Below are 19,603 nucleotides of genomic sequence, written 5' to 3' on the forward strand. Positions count from 1 at the left end.
ACGAAAGACGTACTACTACTACTACTACTACTACTACTACTTGGTGACTCCATCAATCTACGGCTCCAGTTGAACACCATTGTGACGGGGTATTCAGGTACGGTCGCCCCTTTTCCATCTCGCCCGCTACCTAGCTATAAATAACAAACATAATTCAGGTTGGTGATTATATAAAAGGATATTAATTTACATTAATTAACACTTTTCGCGGGGGCGAGTTGCCGTTGGTAAAGGTTGTTTGGTATTCTTGTGACGCATATGACCTTTCCTTCCTGAAGCGTCTTTTGGAGCGTAACTAGGCTAGGCCAGGCGCATCGATGGTGTGTTGCTGCCCTCCATAGTTTATTTTGTGAATTGCACAAACATTCATTGAGTCAGGTTATGGTTTTCTGGCACCACTGAAAAATCTGCCATTAATTTTTCCCATAGATTTACAAAAATATTGATATCCATATTATTTTAAGGCTAGAATTTAGCTATCCAGGATCCTGGTGAATCATGACCATAAAACCTTTGATAATATGAGGGGGGAAAGAAAAATAACAACAAACAAACAAACAAACAAACAAAAAATATTTATTTCTGTTTATTTTATGTTATCCCCCCCCTCTCCCTCCACATAATCAAAGGTTTTATGATCATGAATCACCAGGATCCTGGGTGGCTTGATTGATTCTAGGCTTAAAATAATTGATATGGCACAAACTGGCCTCTGACAGTTTCCCAGCTGATTCCTTTAATTTAATCAGAGAGAGGGCATTGATTGGACAGCTCAACCAGGATACGTTTTAAATTGTGTGGAGCTATACTATAGCTTGACTGAGGCCATTTGGTCTTGCTGAAGAATATGGCTCTTGTGCTTTGTATGAGGTGAAGTTCTCTTTTGAGTGGGAAGTGAACACTGAATTTAAAGTTGTTTTGACTTCATTTCACAAGTAGACCTATTTTGCTCTTTCCAGGGTGCTTTTGCTGTCACATTTGGCATGTGGAACATTTGGACATCACAAAAGTGGTAAGTAGTCCTGTGTTAGCCGCAAGCAACATGGATGCTCTCAATGCTATTTGCACCTAGTTGTGACGGGCCATTTAGTGAAACAGAAACTATCTGATTGTATTAACCAGTGAGTGGTTTTCAGCGTGACTGCCCAAAATAATCACATTTGAACTGGCTACTCCCCCACCCTGATATTGCAATTGGAATGTAGGATTTGTGTCATTCAATTTAGTTTATTGTGAAATAGCAGATGATGCAGATCTACAAGCTCTCGATGCGAGGCATTGTGAGCTTGTAATGTAGATTGTCTATTTTCAAAAGGATTGTCTTTCTTATACAATTTAGCCACTGTTTTATAGGGTAGTTTATTGATTATCTATCTTTTTTTGAGGTATTAAATGTCTTAAGTCCTATTTATGATATGCACATGGCTGCCATCCTGCCAGCAAGGTGCTACCTAGGTGCAACTTCCCATAGACAGCCCATTCATCCAAACAGAACAGTCCTATCTAATTGTCTTAAATAACGTCAAACTCACCAACATTGCATGGCTGTACGGAAAGCTTGAATTATCCTCTTTCTATCTGCAATGTGTTTGTTAATAAAAATCCACTGTAGACATGTTATGAGCTACTCCCTGTCAAGAAATTCCTTTCAGATGGTTTCTTTCTAAGTGCTGGAGTTTGGAAGTGCTCGTTGACTATCACTCAACAGCCCATGTGTACCACCTATTTAGTTTGCACATAATGCAGGAGGCAGCAGGAGGTTGCTTTACTTATAACGAGTGCTTCCAAACTCTGACACTTGAAAAATAATCGTCTGCAAGGAATTTCTTGACAGGAAGTAGCTCATAACATGTCTATGGTAGATTTTTATGAAACAAACACTTTGCACATAGTAAGACGGCAATTCAAGCTTTCCGTACAGCTGCAATGTTGAGTTTGATGTTATTTAATACAATTAAATGGGGCTTTTCTGTTTGGATGAAATGGCTGTCTATGGGAAGTCGCACCTCGGTAGCACCTTGCTGGCAAGATGGCAGCCGTGTGCATATCATCAGTCGCTACACTGTCATCTGAGGATGCCCCCACCTGCAAATCATGGGGGGTCCTGACCCACAGGTTGAGATTCTTGAGAACCACTGCATTAAACTACGATATTTCCAAATTGCACGTGTACAGACAGAGACAGCTTGGGTTATCGTCTTTATCTCTGTCAATTCTTTGCAAAATGGTTATGAGCAACCTTCTGTCAACAAACTCTGTGCAGTTATTTTTGGACTTTTCAATGTCTTGTTTGAATTTGGAAGCACTTGTAAATCAATCAACATCCTCTGTTGCACCACCTGAAATTGCACAAATGCAGGAGGCAGCAGGATGTTCAGTAGGTCTAATTGAAAACGAGTGATTCCAAACACAGGAAAAGTATAAAAAATGTAACATAATGATGGTGGATTTTTATGAAACTAAGACTTGACAAGAGACAAAGAGGATAAGCCAAGCTGTCCATACAGCTGTGATGTTAGGGATTGTCATTTAATACAATCAGATAGGACTTTTCTGTTTGATGACTGGGCTGTCAATGGAGGACATGGATGGCATCTAAATTTCTTGCGGCTAGTCGTGTAATGTGTGTATGGTAAATGGTCATTAACAGTAACCCATAATGTACATGACTGAACCATTAACTCTCCACAGCACTCCACTACAAAGCTCGTGGACCAAGTAGCCTTACACCTTACTTCACGTCACCTGGTGTTGTTCACAGCCAGTACCAAAAGGGGTCTTCAGCCCCTAATGAAGCTTTTGGTGCTTCCTTGTTCGAGAGTCCTATTGGTCATGGAAGTTCTCCCAATAGGCCTAGTAACAATCCTAGCAATCAGCCAGTGAAGGCTCGTTTCCAGCTTACAAATGCGGAACCTGTTTACCAGACCAAGAAAGGTATGTGGGATGTTATTAACACTCCTGAAGGGCAGCAAACCAGCAATGAACCAGAGCAGTCACCCTCCCCTTACTTCACGTCACCTGGTGGTGTTCACAGCCAGTACCAAAAGGGGTCTTCAGCCCCTAATGAAGCTTTTGGTGCTTCCTTGTTCGAGAGTCCTATTGGTCATGGAAGTTCTCCCAATAGGCCTAGTAACAATCCTAGCTATCAGCAAGAGAAGCCTCGTTTCAAGCTTACAGATGCGAAACCTGTTTACCAGACCAAGAAAGGTATGTGGGACGTCATTGACACTCCTGAAAGCCAGCAAACCAGCAATCAACCAGAGCAGCTATCCCTCTCTACTTCCTTGACTGTTTCTTATTCTAGTCTGGGAGGTGGAGATGTGTCTGGTAAAAGTCCTAACCGCCAGCAACAGCAGGGTACTGATACAAGGAATGTTTATGAGAGCAAGAAAGGCATGTGGGATATTGCCTCACAACATGAAGGGGGTGGTTCTAGCAACCTGAAGCCCATTTCGTCAGTTGGAACTTACCAATCCATGCCTCAGGCGCTCCCCTATACTGACAAACCACAGCTACTTCAACGGCCTGCCAGTGCCTACCAGTCCGAACCAGAGCGCCCTCGGAGGCGTTACCAGTCCAATCCACAGCCCCTAAGGCCTTACCAGTCCACACCACCACCACCTCAGAGGCTACCTCTGGCGCCTGCTTACCAGTCGCAGCCACCCCAGAAACCTGCTTACCATTCACAGCAGCCACCCCAGAGGCCTGCTTACCAGTCACAGCAGCCACCCCAGAGGCCTGCTTACCAGTCGCAGCAGCCACCCCAGAGGCCTGCTTACCAGTCGCAGCAGCCACCCCAGAGGCCTGCTTACCAGTCGCAGCAGCCACCAAAGAGGCCTTCTTACCAGTTGCAGGAGCCACACCAGCCACCCCAAAGGCCTGCTTACCAGTCACAGCAGCCACCCCAGAGGCCTGCGTACCAGCCCCAACCACTGGTCACTCCTTGGCCTCAATGGCCTGCATACCCGCCCCAACCACAGCAGCCCGCCCAGAGGCCTGTATACCCGTCCCAACCACAGCAGCCCGCCCAGAGGCCTTTATACCCGTCCCAACCACAGCAGCCTGCATTCCCGTCCCAACCACAGCAGCCTGTATACCCACCCCAACCACAGCAGCCCGCCCAGAGGCCTGTATACCCGTCCCAACCACAGCAGCCAGCCCCAAGGCCTGTATTCCCGTCCCAACCACAGCAGCCTGCATACCCACCCCAGCCACAGCAGCCCGCCCTAAGGCCTGTATTCCTGTCCCAACCACAGCAGCCTGCCCCAAGGCCTGTATTCCTTTCCCAACCACAGCAGCCCGCCCCAAGGCCTGTATTCCTGCACCAACCACAGCAGCCCGCCCAGAGGCCTGTATACCCACCACAGCAGCCCGCCCAGAGGCCTGTATACCCACCCCAACCACAGCAGTCTGCCCAGAGGACTGTATACCTGCCCCAACCACAGAAGCCCGCCCCAAGGCCTGTATTCCTGCCCCAACCACAGCAGCCCGCCCAGAGGCCTGTATACCCACCCCAACCACAGCAGCCCGCCCAGAGGCCTGTATATCCACCCCATCCACAGCAGCCTGCCCAGAGGCCTGTATTCCTGCCCCAACCACAGCAGCCTGTATACCTGCCCCAACCACAGCAGCCCGCCCAGCAGCCTGTATACCCACCCCAACCACAGCAGCCTGTATACCTGCCCCAACCACAGTGGCCCGTATACCGGTCCCAACCACAGCAGCCCTCCCAGATACCTGTATACTCATCTCAACCGCAGAGTCCTGTATATCAGTCACAATCACCGAGGCCTCTATACCATCCCCAACCACAGCAGCCTGATCAGAGGCCTGTATACCAGACTGTTCAGAAGCCAAGTGACCACAGGCCCCAGTCTAGCTATGACTCAAATCCTGCACAATGGCAAAGTAAAAGCGGTCGAAAGCAGACTCATGACCCTTCAAAATGGCAGCCAGCTACTGCTTTCTTCAATCGGCAGCCTAGCTCCCAACCAGAACCACCCTACAAACAAGAGCCTTACACTGCTTCTACACTGCATTTTATAAGGTATGTTAAGATAATTAAATCATGGTCTTCATCATAAATTCTTAATTTAACAATGTTTTGTTCTTTATAGGCAGGGAGTGAAGATGAGTTGAAGATGTGCCCAAAAACTGGACTGGGTACAGTGTCTGCAGAGTAACTACACAATTGGCAAAGTAATTTTACTTCCCTTCTCTGCTCTTTACCCATATCTTTTTTTTTTTTTTTAAACTGCTTGGAGCACGTACAAAATATTTCACCCACTGTTGTTAAATCAGTCAATTTGATGTGGCAAAGTTTAGCAGTGGAAGATCTGTATGTGCAAACATTTAAAGACATTGTTGAACAGTGGTTGAAGTGGTCTAACTGAAACCTCAGTGGTAACGTATTGGTATTTGACCACTTAAACCCGATTTATGCCTTGTGTACAACAGGTTTGTTCTTTGTAGATCTATATTCAAAACGTTCTCATCTATGACATGCCGCAAAATAAAATGGTTTTAAAGGAATATGAACTGCATGGGTTGATGGTTCTTATCTCTCCACAGATTCTTCAACCTGCATTTACCTGGAACAGTGTCTGTTGTAGAAGTGTTTTAATAAAACTGCATGGAAGAAACTGTTTGTACTTTTATCTTCCCCTGAATTTTAAAATTATCTTTACTTATTGTGTGTGTGTGTGTGTGTGTGTGTGTGTGTGTGTGTGTGTGTGTGTGTGTGTGTGTGTGTGTGTACAAATTATACGTATGAGAATATATAGTGTGTGTGTGTATATATATTTTTTTCTTTGTCCAAGGGTTTTGCTAAAATCTTAACCAAAGACAATTTTATGGATGTGTAGATAAAAGCTAAAGTACAATACAGTATAATACTCAAAAGAACATGAGTCAGACAGTATTTTCAGTCATTCAATCCTTGCCACTACAAAATATGGTCTCAAAGGTATTATATTTCACCGAATTAGACAAACCTTTCCTTTTGCAGTCAAAGTGATCTGTTCCATATTATAGATCTATATCTATCCATTATTTTATGGTGGGGGGGATTCGGGAAGCAACCAGTGCAGTGTAAATACTTCTACATGTCGCAGATATCAGAACGCCATATAGGTATTCTTCAGATCTCCCTGTCCAGAAATGTACATATCCCAAAAATAATGTAGTAAACTCGAAGGGCAAATTTGCACCAAATATTTTATTTATTGATCTCTGAAATTCTGCCCAGAAGGTTCTAATCACTGGACACCCCCAGGAAATATGCCAATGGTTAGCCTCCCGAGATCCACACTGTCTCCAGCATGTCGCCTCCCCATCCGAGAAATGGGCTTTAGGCACTTCCACCCAAACTCCCTCCATACATGTGAATTTGTCAGAATATATTATTGACACTTATTTTAACCAAAATTGTTAAATACCCTACCTTTAATCCCTGCCAAATTAACCATGTGTACATGAATTTATTCTTTGCAAGAAACCATTGTCTTTGTACTGGATAGGTTTTCTGAGGGGGTTCAAGGCCATAAAGAAAGGACCGTTTCCTAATGCAAGTCAATGAGTGCCGGGTGGACAAGCTTGGAACAAACCATCTCTTTGACTATAACCTTTTGTTTCAAGAGAATAAAGGAAGACATATCATATGCTTTTCTTCAATGTGCACACTAGAATTGTATTAATATCTCAAATGTATATAGCGCATTTCTAAGGACCGAGACACTTCACATCGTAAGTTTTAGACTGCTGTCAAACCTTGAAACCTGATGAATCTGCCATAGTGAACACTGCCCAGTCAGAAATGTACTACTGCATTGCTGTCATGTGATCTGTGGGGGATTAGCAGAGTATATACCTTGCCTTGGGCTAAAATCACAAGTTTAGAACTGGCATCTGGATTTTCTAGGCCAACGAGTCATGGACCTGTGGTTCAAGAATACCTGAACAGCAGCTTCATCACCCCACGAACCCTTTGGATTCAAATGTAGGACATATACTTGAAATCTTAATTAAATAGTTTCCCTCAATGTATTGGGCTTACACTTGGCTGAAATTAGAGCACCGTATCAGTCTAATTTTGACTTTTAGCCATTAGCAGTGATTGCCCGTCTGCAGAAAATGTTTTGTCCGGTCAGTATGCAGTATACTTCAGTAGATCCCAGCCTATACATTTTTAAATGCCATTCACTACCATTAATGTTAAATCGGTGCATGTGGGAGAACATGAAACCTTAAAGCTGCTAGGTATAAGTAGACCTAATTCACCATTTTAAAAGTCAAACACTGTTGATTTTATCTAAACAATACAATACATCTATCAATGCCTGGATAAATAGTTCCTTACAAGAGCTGCATTCTGAACTCATATATTTGAGCTTTTAGTGTTTTAACAACAACCCCTCCTATGATTGTAATATGTATATGGGCTGAGGTACGTATAGTTTTGAACCAAAGAAAAGGCAGATAATTTGACGTCAGTCTAAATCAAACTCTACTCTAACCCAGTCTAAATCAAACTCAACTCTAACCCACAATATATAATTGTGTGGTGATAAATAGCTGTTTAAAGAATATATTTTTAAATTCTCAAAACTGAGTGTTGACGTTGGCCCAAAGGCCACCAGGTCACATTGTCTCCTATCAGATGACCTATCTTTGAAGGGAAATGGGAGTTTGATTGAAGTATTTATTAACAGATTGGAGAATTACAGTACATTTCAAGCACAACTCAATACAAAACTTTTAACTGTGGATGACACCATAAAGCATTTCACTTGTTTACAATAGGGTCCACCATGTTCAATTAAAGTAAATGGCTTGTATCAAAACATTTGATGAAACATTACATCAGTATTTATTGATACATGGCAGCAGAGTGTGCATGCTGGTAATAAATGGCAGGTGTCAAAGAGTCTAAAATATATATATATATATATATATATATCTTGTAAATTTCCAACCCAATTCATATATGCCCTGCCAAAGAAGACTACTCAAAATCACAAACTTTTGAGTTGAAGAAAATACAACCGATGTACAGTGCATTATGAGAAAAGATTTGACTTATATATCAGTCACACACTATACAATTATTTTTTAATGCATTTTCACCCCCCATTTTCTCGCCAATTTAGTCATTGCCAACATCTCATGTAGACTGTGGTCCCTGTTGTTACATAGCCCCCTACTGTTGTCCTGAGGAGGGGTAGACAACCTCATCCTCCATGACACATTCATTCATTCACCGGGAGAGTGCAACACACGGAGGTTCACGTTATCTCCACGTTATTCACAAAATATCTGCCTCAGAATACTGGCACCAAGGGAGATTTTACACAGCTGAAGTGTACAATGCATTATGAATATTCAGCTGATATATGATGTGTTATATACAGTAACTCTAGCTCTTACAATTTGCAAATCACAGAATTATATACCAAGCGACGAGCAGGGCTACACAATACACATGCAGTTTATTATACCAAGGGACGAGCAGGGCTACACAATACACATGCAGTTTATTATATACCAAACAACGAGCAGGGCTACACAATAACATGCAGTTTATTATATACCAAGCGACGAGCAGGGCTACACAATACACATGCAGTTTATTATATACCAAGCGACGAGCAGGGCTACACAATAACATGCAGTTTATTATATACCAAGCGACGAGCAGGGCTACACAATAACATGCAGTTTATTATATACCAAGCGACAAGCAGGGCTACACAATAACATGCAGTTTATTATATACCAAGCGACAAGTAGGGCTACACAATAACATGCAGTTTATTATATACCAAGCGACGAGCAGGGCTACACAATATCATGCAGTTTATTATATACCAAGCGACGAGCAGGGCTACACAATACACATGCAGTTTATTATATACCAAGCGACGAGCAGGGCTACACAATACACATGCAGTTTCACTTCAGGAACAAACTGAAGAAGTCAGCTGGTGGTTTGTTTCCATGCTCAGCAGCACTCATATCTGCTTGGTGGCAGAAGTCTGGAGGGTTGAGCTCTTGGGGGTCCGCAATTCCAATAACGTTATTGAAGAGGCTAGAGTAACAGAGGGACAGAGGTTTCAGTTTAAATTAATGTAATAATGCTACTGAATAGCACTAGTGCTGATGATTTCTTGTATGTTATTGTACTATTATGTCTTTATATATCTTGATGAATTTAATACATACATAGGACCACAATGGAAACAAGCCCTTAGGGCTTTAATTGCGTTATCCTTATAGCATATTTGTATAATCATACCACTGTACTATTTTGCAAACTGTTAATAAAGTATGGGACATTTGTTGTGTGGGCTCTGGTCTCCTATTGTGAGACAGTTATTGCAGTGGTTATCAAACTTTTGGAAGGACCTCCAAACTAATGTGTATTTGGTTACGACTTACCTTACCAGGACCCAGCCATACTTTGCAGTTTGATATGCAGTTGAAACCGGAATGCATCCAAACTCAGTAACAGTTGCCATGTATTTGCCTGAATTAATTAAGGGACACATGGGAAACAAACGTGGTCAATATAAAATAGCCTAACATAAAGATACACAGAGTGGACAGATCAGCTACGGCAGTGGTTACCAATTTGCCCGTGACCGTGAGTGACCCAAAAGTGAAATTAGACATTTGCCAGAAACCCAAACTAGTGAAAATAGCAGATCTACAAGGTCACAATTAACTCACTAGGCCTACTTCTTAATCCCTAGTGGCGAGAAATAAAACTTCTGGGAACTCAGATTAACTTCTTAAACACTTTTTGAGTGGTCCTATAGTCACTCCTATGAGAGACTCTCTCTACAGTGTGTGTGTGTGTGTGTGTGTGTGTGTGTGTGTGTGTGTGTATGTGTGTGTGTGTGTGTGTGTGTGTGTACACTCAGTGTACACTATAGTACACTGTACAGAGAGAGAGAGGCCAGGAACACACACACACACACACAAGGAACGATCACACGTCGCATAAACGCATCATTTTTTATATGCTCTGCACTGCACCGCATAAGCATGTCGCGGGGCCCTAAAGATGAATATAAAATCAATATCAACAACTTAATACTGTCAAATACTTAGGGAGGGGGGTGAAATTATGACAGGCAGTTGCTGCTGACAAAATATGCCCCCCCCCCCCAGTCAAAAAACACTGTGTTTGAAATAGACACTCATGCTTTATAAGGTTGGGGCCCTAAGGATGAATACAAAATGAATACTGTATAAACATCTTAATACTGTCCAATACTTAGATAGGGAAATTATGACAGGCAGTTGCTGTCAAAATATATATTGCAGTACTTGCAGGGGCCGGTGGAGTACACAGACATACATATACATACACGTATATACCCAGCCGATCGCAGTACTTGCGCTCTGCTTGTGCAAGTAATAAATCGAGAATTTACGTCATATGTGTCTGAGCAAATCGGCTATTTTTTCACAAAGATTAAATTCCCATTGACAATGAATAGAGAATTTACGTGACGAGCAAATCGGTTAGTTTCGTCCTACACAAAGATTCAATTCCCATTGACAATGAATGGATGATAAGAGCGCCCCTCACTTCACACGGGTGTGCTTTTTAAAAAACTAAATATGGAGAATTGGGAAATAAGGTTTCTCCGGCCGACAGTAACACTTTGCACCGTTTGCGCAGTTATTCCATTCTGAGGCCACATTTGAAAACACATTGCATCTCATTCTCACCTGTGTTGTTAGACAGGGTTCCCGACCAGGTGTTGACTAGGAGACCCATACCACGTCCTGAGGAGCTGCCCAGTACAGCCTGACCCAGGAGAGAAGCATCCTTTGGCACTGCAAAGGGCTGGAATTCTGTCATCAGTTCTTTCTTGGTGCATTGACGTTTTGGCTCATCAATCAGAAACATGACATGCTGAGGGATAACAGGAAGCAAATCATAATTTGGCTCATTTGGGGCCATACACTCACAATGGTGCAACTTTGATTTTCACCATAGACTATACATGATGAATCTGATAGCATCATGACCCATAATGAGTTGTTAGTTTATGTTTATTTATTTGAGATTTGTTTTGGGCTTTTCTGCCTTTATTGATAGTATCAAGTGAAGATAGACAGGAAAGAGGGAGAGAGAGAAGGGGAGAGACACGCATCAAAGGTGCATGAATGGGACTCGAACACGCGTCGTGCTGTCAGGCCAAAGCCTATATGTGGCATGCGCCTGGACCACTTGGCCCTCCCCTATTTGGAACAGTATTGTAAAGTGCAATGCATGGTGAGCTGCATTCCGCATTATATGTATTAATTTATGATTTATTAGTTATAATAACGAACAATGAACAGCAATGAGCAAGTAATGCAATCAATAAATCCATGCATACAGTACTTACCTGCTACAATAACTATTATGCAACATTATAACCACACACACACACACACACACACACACACACACACACACACACACACACACACACACACACACACACACACACACACACACACACACACACACACACACACACACACACACACACACACACACATTACTACTACTACTGTAGTTTAACAACCCTACAGGTTCACATTCTACTGAAGCTTAACTACAGAGTGCTAACAATAGAGTTCCTCTTTTGAGTCAGATATCTTTGTATCCCGATGCTGATCTCTGGATTGCCTGAGGCATGTTTTGTGTACTATACTATAGGCCTACTATACTCACCTCTTTGTAGAGCAGAAGAGCATCGAGGGTGAAAGTCTTGTTCTCGTAATTGCCCTTCTCCTTAATGCGGAGACGCTGTCCAAGTGCATCATACAAGAAGCGTGCGTAAGTCCACAGCTTCTCATTCTGGGTGGACTGGGAGGGAGAAGAACAGTTTGATTTGAAAAGAGTCAGGTTCGTTTTCAACTGAGATCATGTTTTCTTTACTTACACGTAATGCTGTGCTCAATCCTTTTGCTGACAAAAATTATAGGTTTTTGAATAAAAGAAACACCCACCATAGTGAGGGCTCCAGTCAGAAGAGGTGGACTTGCTGTCAGAGATAGGGACATTGATTGATTGATTGATTGATTGATTGATTGATTGATTGATTGATTCATTGATTCATTCATTGATTCCATTGGCAAACATTCATATGCATAAACATATATTTGCACAAAACATGCTTTTATTCTACAACAATAAGGTGGCCCATACAGTACATTTGTTGTCCAATATAACTGAATTATCCGAGAGTACTGCAGAAGACCAATGCAACCAGCAAAAACAACTGTTACAAAGGTAATTTAAATATATGTAAACAAACAAACAATAAGCCACAATAAGAGAAAGGAGCTGGAATAAGACATAGACAATGAACAATTTCCCATGTTATAGCGAAGTGAGAACGAGAATGATAATGTCCATAAATCCATTCAATGGTATTCTACTTACAGCATGGCTGGGGCCTCTCTGCCAGGCAGGTTAGTGCCAACAGGCTCAACAACACGATGATGAAGGTCCTCATGCTTTCCTTTTGGTGACTCAGACACACACACACACACACACACACACATACACACATACATACACTGTCACTGAGACCTGTAGCCAGAGTCACTTCTTTATAAACATGATGCCGTGGCTCCAGTTCCGGAGCAACTACCAGAATTTCTTTCCAACAGCTTTTTGGAAACCCCCACACCTTTTGTAACGAGTCTCACTCACTATATGGATGAGGAAATAACAAACAATAACAAAGCATGTGACTCTGACAGCATGTGATCATGAGAATATATTAGGGCTGCAAATGACAATAATTATATTAGAGATTATTCTAAGATTTTTTTAAATAAATCTAATAATCAAGCATGTTCTTTGTGTATATTTTACATATATATCAGCCTATATGTATTTTTCAGAGCAATCTTTTATAATTGACTAAATCAATTAGTCTTATGAACAACACTGTTCTACTGTATACTGTAACTTTATACTTTGTTGTATTGAGTCATGATGCAAAAATAAGACAATAGTTATAGCTGGACTAAATGCTCACAGCATGTGCAATGCAATACATTTTGATCTTGTATTTGTGCCTCTGTATTTAAAAAAGAAAAAGTAGAAATTGATTATTTTATTAAAGTTTTTTATCCAATTAACTGTTCCACCCATAAAATATATACTATTCTACTGACCGTACCTACTGTGTTTAGAACTATAGACATGGCATTATAATGCATTTCAGTTCTGAGGGCCTGAACGCAGTTATTAGCGTATACCTCCATCAGCTTGTTTGGCTTGGCTTGTTAACTTCACCTCTATGCCTTGTAAAGTTGTACATTCTTGGGGGTTCCTCTCTGACTGCAGGGTCAGGGGAACAAAAAAAACGTGTTTTTGTATACAGAAGGAAGGAGGCTTAGAAAACATGTACTGTACTTTTGGGTGACTGGAGAGGATCACATTGCACTGGGAGTGACATCACTGTCATATGACAGTCACCTGGTGTACAATACCTGACACACCCCATGAATGGGTCTCATGAAAAACACAAAAGACAGTTGAGTCCTTTAAAAGAGAGTTAAAGAACCAGGACTGGAATAACGTTTACATTGAGGATGTGAATGACTCATAGTATACTTTTTTGTCCATATTAACTGCTCTCTATGATAAGAACTGTCCTCTAGTGAAGAAAACTGTCAAGCAGAAATTTGGTGGAAAACCATGGATAACTAAGGGAATACAAAAAGCATGTAAGAAGAAAAATAAACTATATAAAGAATTCCTAAAAAAGAGGACAGTAGAGGCAGAAATCAAGTATAAGATATATAAAAATAAACTGATACGAATAATGAGAAGCAGTAAAAGGGACTATTACAGTAAAATATTGGATGAAAATAAGAGTAATATTAGAAATACATGGAAGGTACTTAATCAAATTATAAAAAAGGGCGATGGGAAAATAGAATACCCAAATTATTTCCGGACAATGAATAACACAACTATTAATGAAATGAATTTAGTGGCAGATGAATTCAATGATTTTTTTGTTAAGGTTGGTCCTGGTTTGGCAAGGAAGATCCCAAAGACTGGCAATACAAATACTGTGGAGAGCCAAACCATAAAGGTGTCAAACTCTATGTTTTTAAAAGGAACAGATGAAAAAGAAATAATTGACATTGTCAATAAGTGTAAGGCTAAGACGTCTACAGACAATGACGGATTTGACATGGCATTAGTCAAAAGCATTATCGAATATGTGGCGAAACCTCTAGCATACATTTGTAATCAATCATTAAAAAAAGGAATATTCCCAAACAAGATGAAGATAGCAAAAGTTGTGCCGATATTCAAGACCGGAGACAAACACGAACTCACAAATTACAGACCAGTTTCACTCCTCCCACAGTTTTCCAAGATTTTGGAGAAAGTGTTTTATAAGAGGCTAGAAGAATTCATTACCAAACACAAAGTATTATGTGAACAACAATATGGTTTTAGGGCAAATAGGACAACATCTCATGCACTAATTTGTTGAGACAGTAACTACGGCACTAGAAAATAAAGATTATGCAATAGGAGTTTTTCTTGATCTTAGTAAAGCATTTGATACGGTACATTATGACTTATTATTATATAAATTAGAAAAATATGGAATTAGAGGGTTAGCCCTCTCCTGGGTAAGTAGTTATTTGCAAAACAGAAAACAGTATGTACAAATAAATAATTATAAATCTCAATTATTAGATGTGGAATGTGGGGTTCCTCAGGGTTCCGTGTTGGGTCCATTGCTCTTCATCTTGTATGTAAATGATATGTGTGAGGTTTCAAAACTAATGAAAACAATAATATTTGCAGTTGATACTAATTTGATCTGTAGTGGAGATAACCTGGAACAACTTATGGAGACGGTGGAACAGGAACTAAAAAGGTTAAAGAGTTGGTTTGATTTTAATAAATTGACACTAAATTTAAGTAAAACAAAATACATAATATTTGGAAATCGTATAACTAATACAAATAAAAAACTTACAATAAACAAAATGGAAATTGAACAAGTGGATGAAGTCAAATTCCTTGGCGTAATAATAGATAATAAAGTATGTTGGAAGCCTCATATAAATTATATAAAAACTAAAATAGCCAAATCAATAGCAATACTATATAAAGTCAAAGATTTCTTAAATAAAAGTTCACTATATATGCTATACAATTATTTTATATTGCCATACATAACATACTGTGTGGAAGTGTGGGGAAACACATACAAAACAAATACTAAATCAATATTTATCCTCCAAAAAAGAGCAATACGAATTGTAAATAAAACTGCCTACAGAGAACCAACAAACCAACTCTTTATCAATTTAAAAGCATTAAAATTCAAAGATCTGGTTGACATGAAAACAGTCCAATTAACGTATAAAGCACAAAACAAATTATTACCAAACAACATCCAGAGGTTGTTCCAGAAGAGAGAGAGTCATTATGATCTGAGAGGGGTATGTATGTTTAATCAGCCGTTAGTGAGGACCAATGCAAAATACCACTGTGTTTCAGTGAAAGGGGTTATCCTGTGGAATAAATGCAGAGACGAACTGAAACGATGTGAAACATGGAATAAGTTTAAAAAAATGTTTAAAAAAGATATAATAAATATATATATAGGATAGAATAGCTGGGTACAGTGTGTACGCATATGATTTTGTGAGTGTATAAATGTATGTCCTCAAGGGTCAACCTTGACCCTTGACTGTCTTGTATACAGTATATGCTTGACTATTTATTTTATGTTATTTTTTTTTGATACACAAAGAAGGGGTAGGACCCGATAAGTTTTTAACTAAACTTCTTCCTATCCCTTTTTCGAACAAAACTATAAGGATATTAGATATACCTTGTTTTATTTCTTGTTTTATTATTATTTTAAATCTAGTTCTTCCTTTATTTCCATTGCCTGTTATTTTATGTTTTAATATGTTCGAAATAAAAAATAAAATGAAAAAAAATAAAATGAATGATGGACAATATAGGGAGGCACAGATGGGAAGGCTCACACAGAATTAAATCCAAAAACGAACAGGTAAATGTGGGTTCAGAGAGTGGAGCTAAAAAGTGATTTACTGAGGGCACCCCATGATCCATAATCATGGATAAACTAAAAGAGAGTCAATAAGAAGATAGATTGTTAAGCGCAAATTGATTTGAAATTTAAGTCAATCCAAGTGGCCACACAAAACACAGACCCAAATTGCACAACAAGGAAAACATTATACAACATTATTAAACCATATAGCCACTATACAATAACCCCAATTAACACATTTCCTCACACACAGCCATAACAAAATAAAAAGCATATAGAACAATCGTGTGTCCCCACTCCCCAATGCCTAAATCAATAATTAGGCCTACTCCAGGATTTCTACAAGAAATGTAAAATGGCAGGGGGACAGGGTTTCATTTCAAGATGTAGACACTGGTCTGTAATACAGATCTCATTTCCGGGAATCTGTTCTTTTGCTCAGTGGAATTCCAGCAGACCACGGGACATAACCTTCATGTTCTGCAAAACCAGTCAGACTGAAAGCCACAGAGCTTGAAGATGAACTATAAAATAAGTGCTCCTCAGGTCTCTGCCAGGTCAGGTAGGTTAGCCTATTGTGTGGCAGCAATGTCTGGAATTTGTCGTCTTGATCAATTGACTAGAGATACGTTTTGCAAAAATTGCAAACACACACACGCACGCACGCACGCACGCACGCACACTCACACGCCCACGCCCACACCCGCACACGCACACGTACACACACACACACACACACACACACACACACACACACACACACACACACACACACACACACACACACACACACACACACACACACACACACACACACACACACACACACAATTTGTATATATGATTGTGTAAATTAACAAGAAATCCAGAGGAGTAAATGGAAATACACAAGGCTAGACAATGGGTACAAATTGTTATTTAGTAGTGCTCTGAAACAGTCTACTCTTCAGTGTGTTGCAGATAATTCCATGACCTCATAAGAACCTCTGTCTTGGGTTATATATATTGCCCCCAAAAAGTCAACTTCACTTTAGTTAAACAGGAATCTCTTTGGGGGCCTAAAGTAGGGCTTGATGAGGCGGTTCTACAAAAGAGCAGTGTTGGGCAATTTGGAGAGATCAAAGGTCATGAGAAAAAGGCAATGTGCAGGAGAAGTGGAGGGGGATGATAATGACCATGGAAATATATATAGTGCGTGTGTGTGTGTGTGTGTGTGTGTGGGTGTGTGTGTGTGTGTGTGTGTGTGTGTGTGTGTGTGTGTGTTTGTTTTCATAGCTGCTGCCCAGAATATTATCTTTTTCAACAAACGTTCAATTATAAACATGTGATTAAACTCACAGAGCTGTGCTCTCTCAGCCTCGTGTCTATGGTTGTTGTTTCTACAATACTGTAATACCCTGGTGTTTAATAATGACACAAATAAGTTGTATTTGCACCTGTTTCCCATGTCTCATGTGCACATTTTGACATGTGTTTCTGTACATTCTGATCATAACTAAGGTATGTACAGTACAGTACTTTGTGTGTATGTCTAGAAGGCTGAATGCTTAGCGTTTGTCTGCTACAGTGTGTGTGTGTGTGTGTGTGTGTGTGTGTGACTGTGTGTGTGTGTGTGTGTGTGTGTGTGTGCGACGTGGTGCGTGTTTTCCGACATAGCCCAGTGTGAGAGCTAGCCTGGGAAAGAGCAATAAATTACTATGTAACAAAAAAGTAACACTTGAGTCAACATGTATATATGCATGACTGCGTTCTTCATGTGGTGTCCATAGACACCCGGCACTAAATGCCTCATTCAACTGTGACACACACACACACAATAGTTTATTACAGAAATAAATACATTATATTCTTGCAAATTTCTTATGGGCCTATTTAAAAATAAATAAAAAAGGAAAGTATACCCTTTACAATTTGTAAGCTCTGTAAGCTCATTGTGGCTAAATATTTCCCCACATTTCCTATCTCTCTCTCCACTATCGTTTTAAATAAAGGTTTAAAGCATGCCACAAAAATTACCAAAAATAAAACATTTACATTTCATATCGGCATGACATATCAATTGACAACTATGTCAAAGAGGATTACTGTATGTCAATTTGAGAGTGAAAGTGATATATAACCCCTGTCATAACCCTTTATATAGGTGTCACAGGTGGAACAAGCCTTTAGGAATGTTTATGTGTTCAGGTGTCATGTATGCCTTATTCACATCGAGAATCGAGAAGGTTTATTTGTCAAGGTTCACTTTTATTTGTCTCCCATAAGTCCATTGGAGTCAAGGACTTACAAGCTGCAGTACAGACACACAGAACAACAGCAGTATACTGTACAGTATGGTCAGTGTGACACATGTGCAAGCAGCGGAATGCAAGTGTGCAAAAAATACTGTGCAACATCAACATAACAACGATAGCAATAATAAACCTACTAAACTAAGGAAAATAAGAAAAAGCCTCATGGAGAATTACTATAACAGCGATAGCAACATTAGCATAACAGAAGAAAATGTTCAATAAGCATAACCATAACTACAACCAACATCAATATAATAGAATCTGAGGGGGAGGGAGGCAATATGGCATAACCATGTATAAATACATTGTGCAACATCGGTTTGAGCAATCTGTGCAGTAATAACTACAAGCTCCGAGTACCAACACACTTTTTCATGAATCTTTTGTGTGTTTTGTTTTGTTTGTGGCTCTTAACAGCCGCCGGGTAGAAGGTCTTCCTGAGCTTTGAGCCCCGGGCATTGAGAAACACCTCAAACACATGCCGGTCTTTTCCCAGGGTGTTGCCTGTCTCTCTCCTTAAGCATTTGCTGTCATATACTTATGCATGCTAGGGCGGGATATACTCATTCACAGTATACACATTCTCCTCTAATCTCTTTTGCGTGTGTTTGGATCGTGGATTAACCATGATATGTCCACCCAGTAGCTCATTTATTTAGTACAGCAGGGGCTAACTATATACCCAACAAATACTGCATTGCAGGCACGCTTGCACACACACACGCACACATGCACGCGCGCACACACGCGCGCGCGCACACACACACACACACACACACACACACACACACACACACACACACACACACACACACACACACACACACACACACACACACACACACACACACACACACACACACACACACACACACACACACACACACACACACACACACAGTAGTTATTACTGCACTGATTTCTCAAACCGATGTTGCACACAGTGGCGAGACAGAGAGTTCACCCCTGACCCCTGACAACAAGCATCTGTGGCCTCCCACTGTCAGCCTAAATATAGAGACCATGTACTGTCCTATGCCTGTATGGGAGAAATGGCTAGCATGCAATGAAAAAAAGAAGACAAAAGAAACAGACAGACAGATAGACAGACAGACAGACAGAGTACGAAAGAGTCTCTCTCTGACACGCACGCACGCACGCACGCACACACACACACACACACACACACACACACACACACACACACACACACACACACACACACACACA

The 19,603-nt window shown here is 40.6% G+C and overlaps 2 protein-coding genes across 2 annotated transcripts; one reads left to right on the forward strand and one right to left on the reverse strand.

Annotated features, from left to right (window-relative positions):
* The first annotated feature begins 767 nt into the window (after positions 1–767).
* On the forward strand, positions 768–5,642 carry LOC306913474 (uncharacterized protein). Its single transcript, XM_079490146.1, has 5 exons — positions 768–870; positions 960–1,012; positions 2,692–5,047; positions 5,118–5,199; positions 5,572–5,642. The coding sequence occupies exons 1-4, from the start codon at positions 848–850 to the stop codon at positions 5,137–5,139; spliced, it is 2,454 nt and encodes an 817-aa protein (XP_079346272.1). The 5' UTR covers positions 768–847; the 3' UTR covers positions 5,140–5,199; positions 5,572–5,642.
* A 3,299-nt stretch (positions 5,643–8,941) lies between these two features.
* LOC306913085 (ependymin-like) lies at positions 8,942–12,604 on the reverse strand. The gene is made up of 6 exons (XM_079489609.1): positions 12,449–12,604; positions 12,013–12,047; positions 11,735–11,869; positions 10,738–10,924; positions 9,436–9,523; positions 8,942–9,085 (listed from the first exon to the last, which is right to left on the reverse strand). Exons 1-6 carry the CDS (start codon positions 12,576–12,578, stop codon positions 8,950–8,952), a joined length of 711 nt encoding a protein of 236 aa, XP_079345735.1. The 5' UTR covers positions 12,579–12,604; the 3' UTR covers positions 8,942–8,949.
* Positions 12,605–19,603: the final 6,999 nt, after the last annotated feature.

This window comes from Electrona antarctica, assembly GCF_951216825.1.
Source record: "Electrona antarctica genome assembly, chromosome: 20".
NCBI lineage: Eukaryota > Metazoa > Chordata > Actinopteri > Myctophiformes > Myctophidae > Electrona > Electrona antarctica.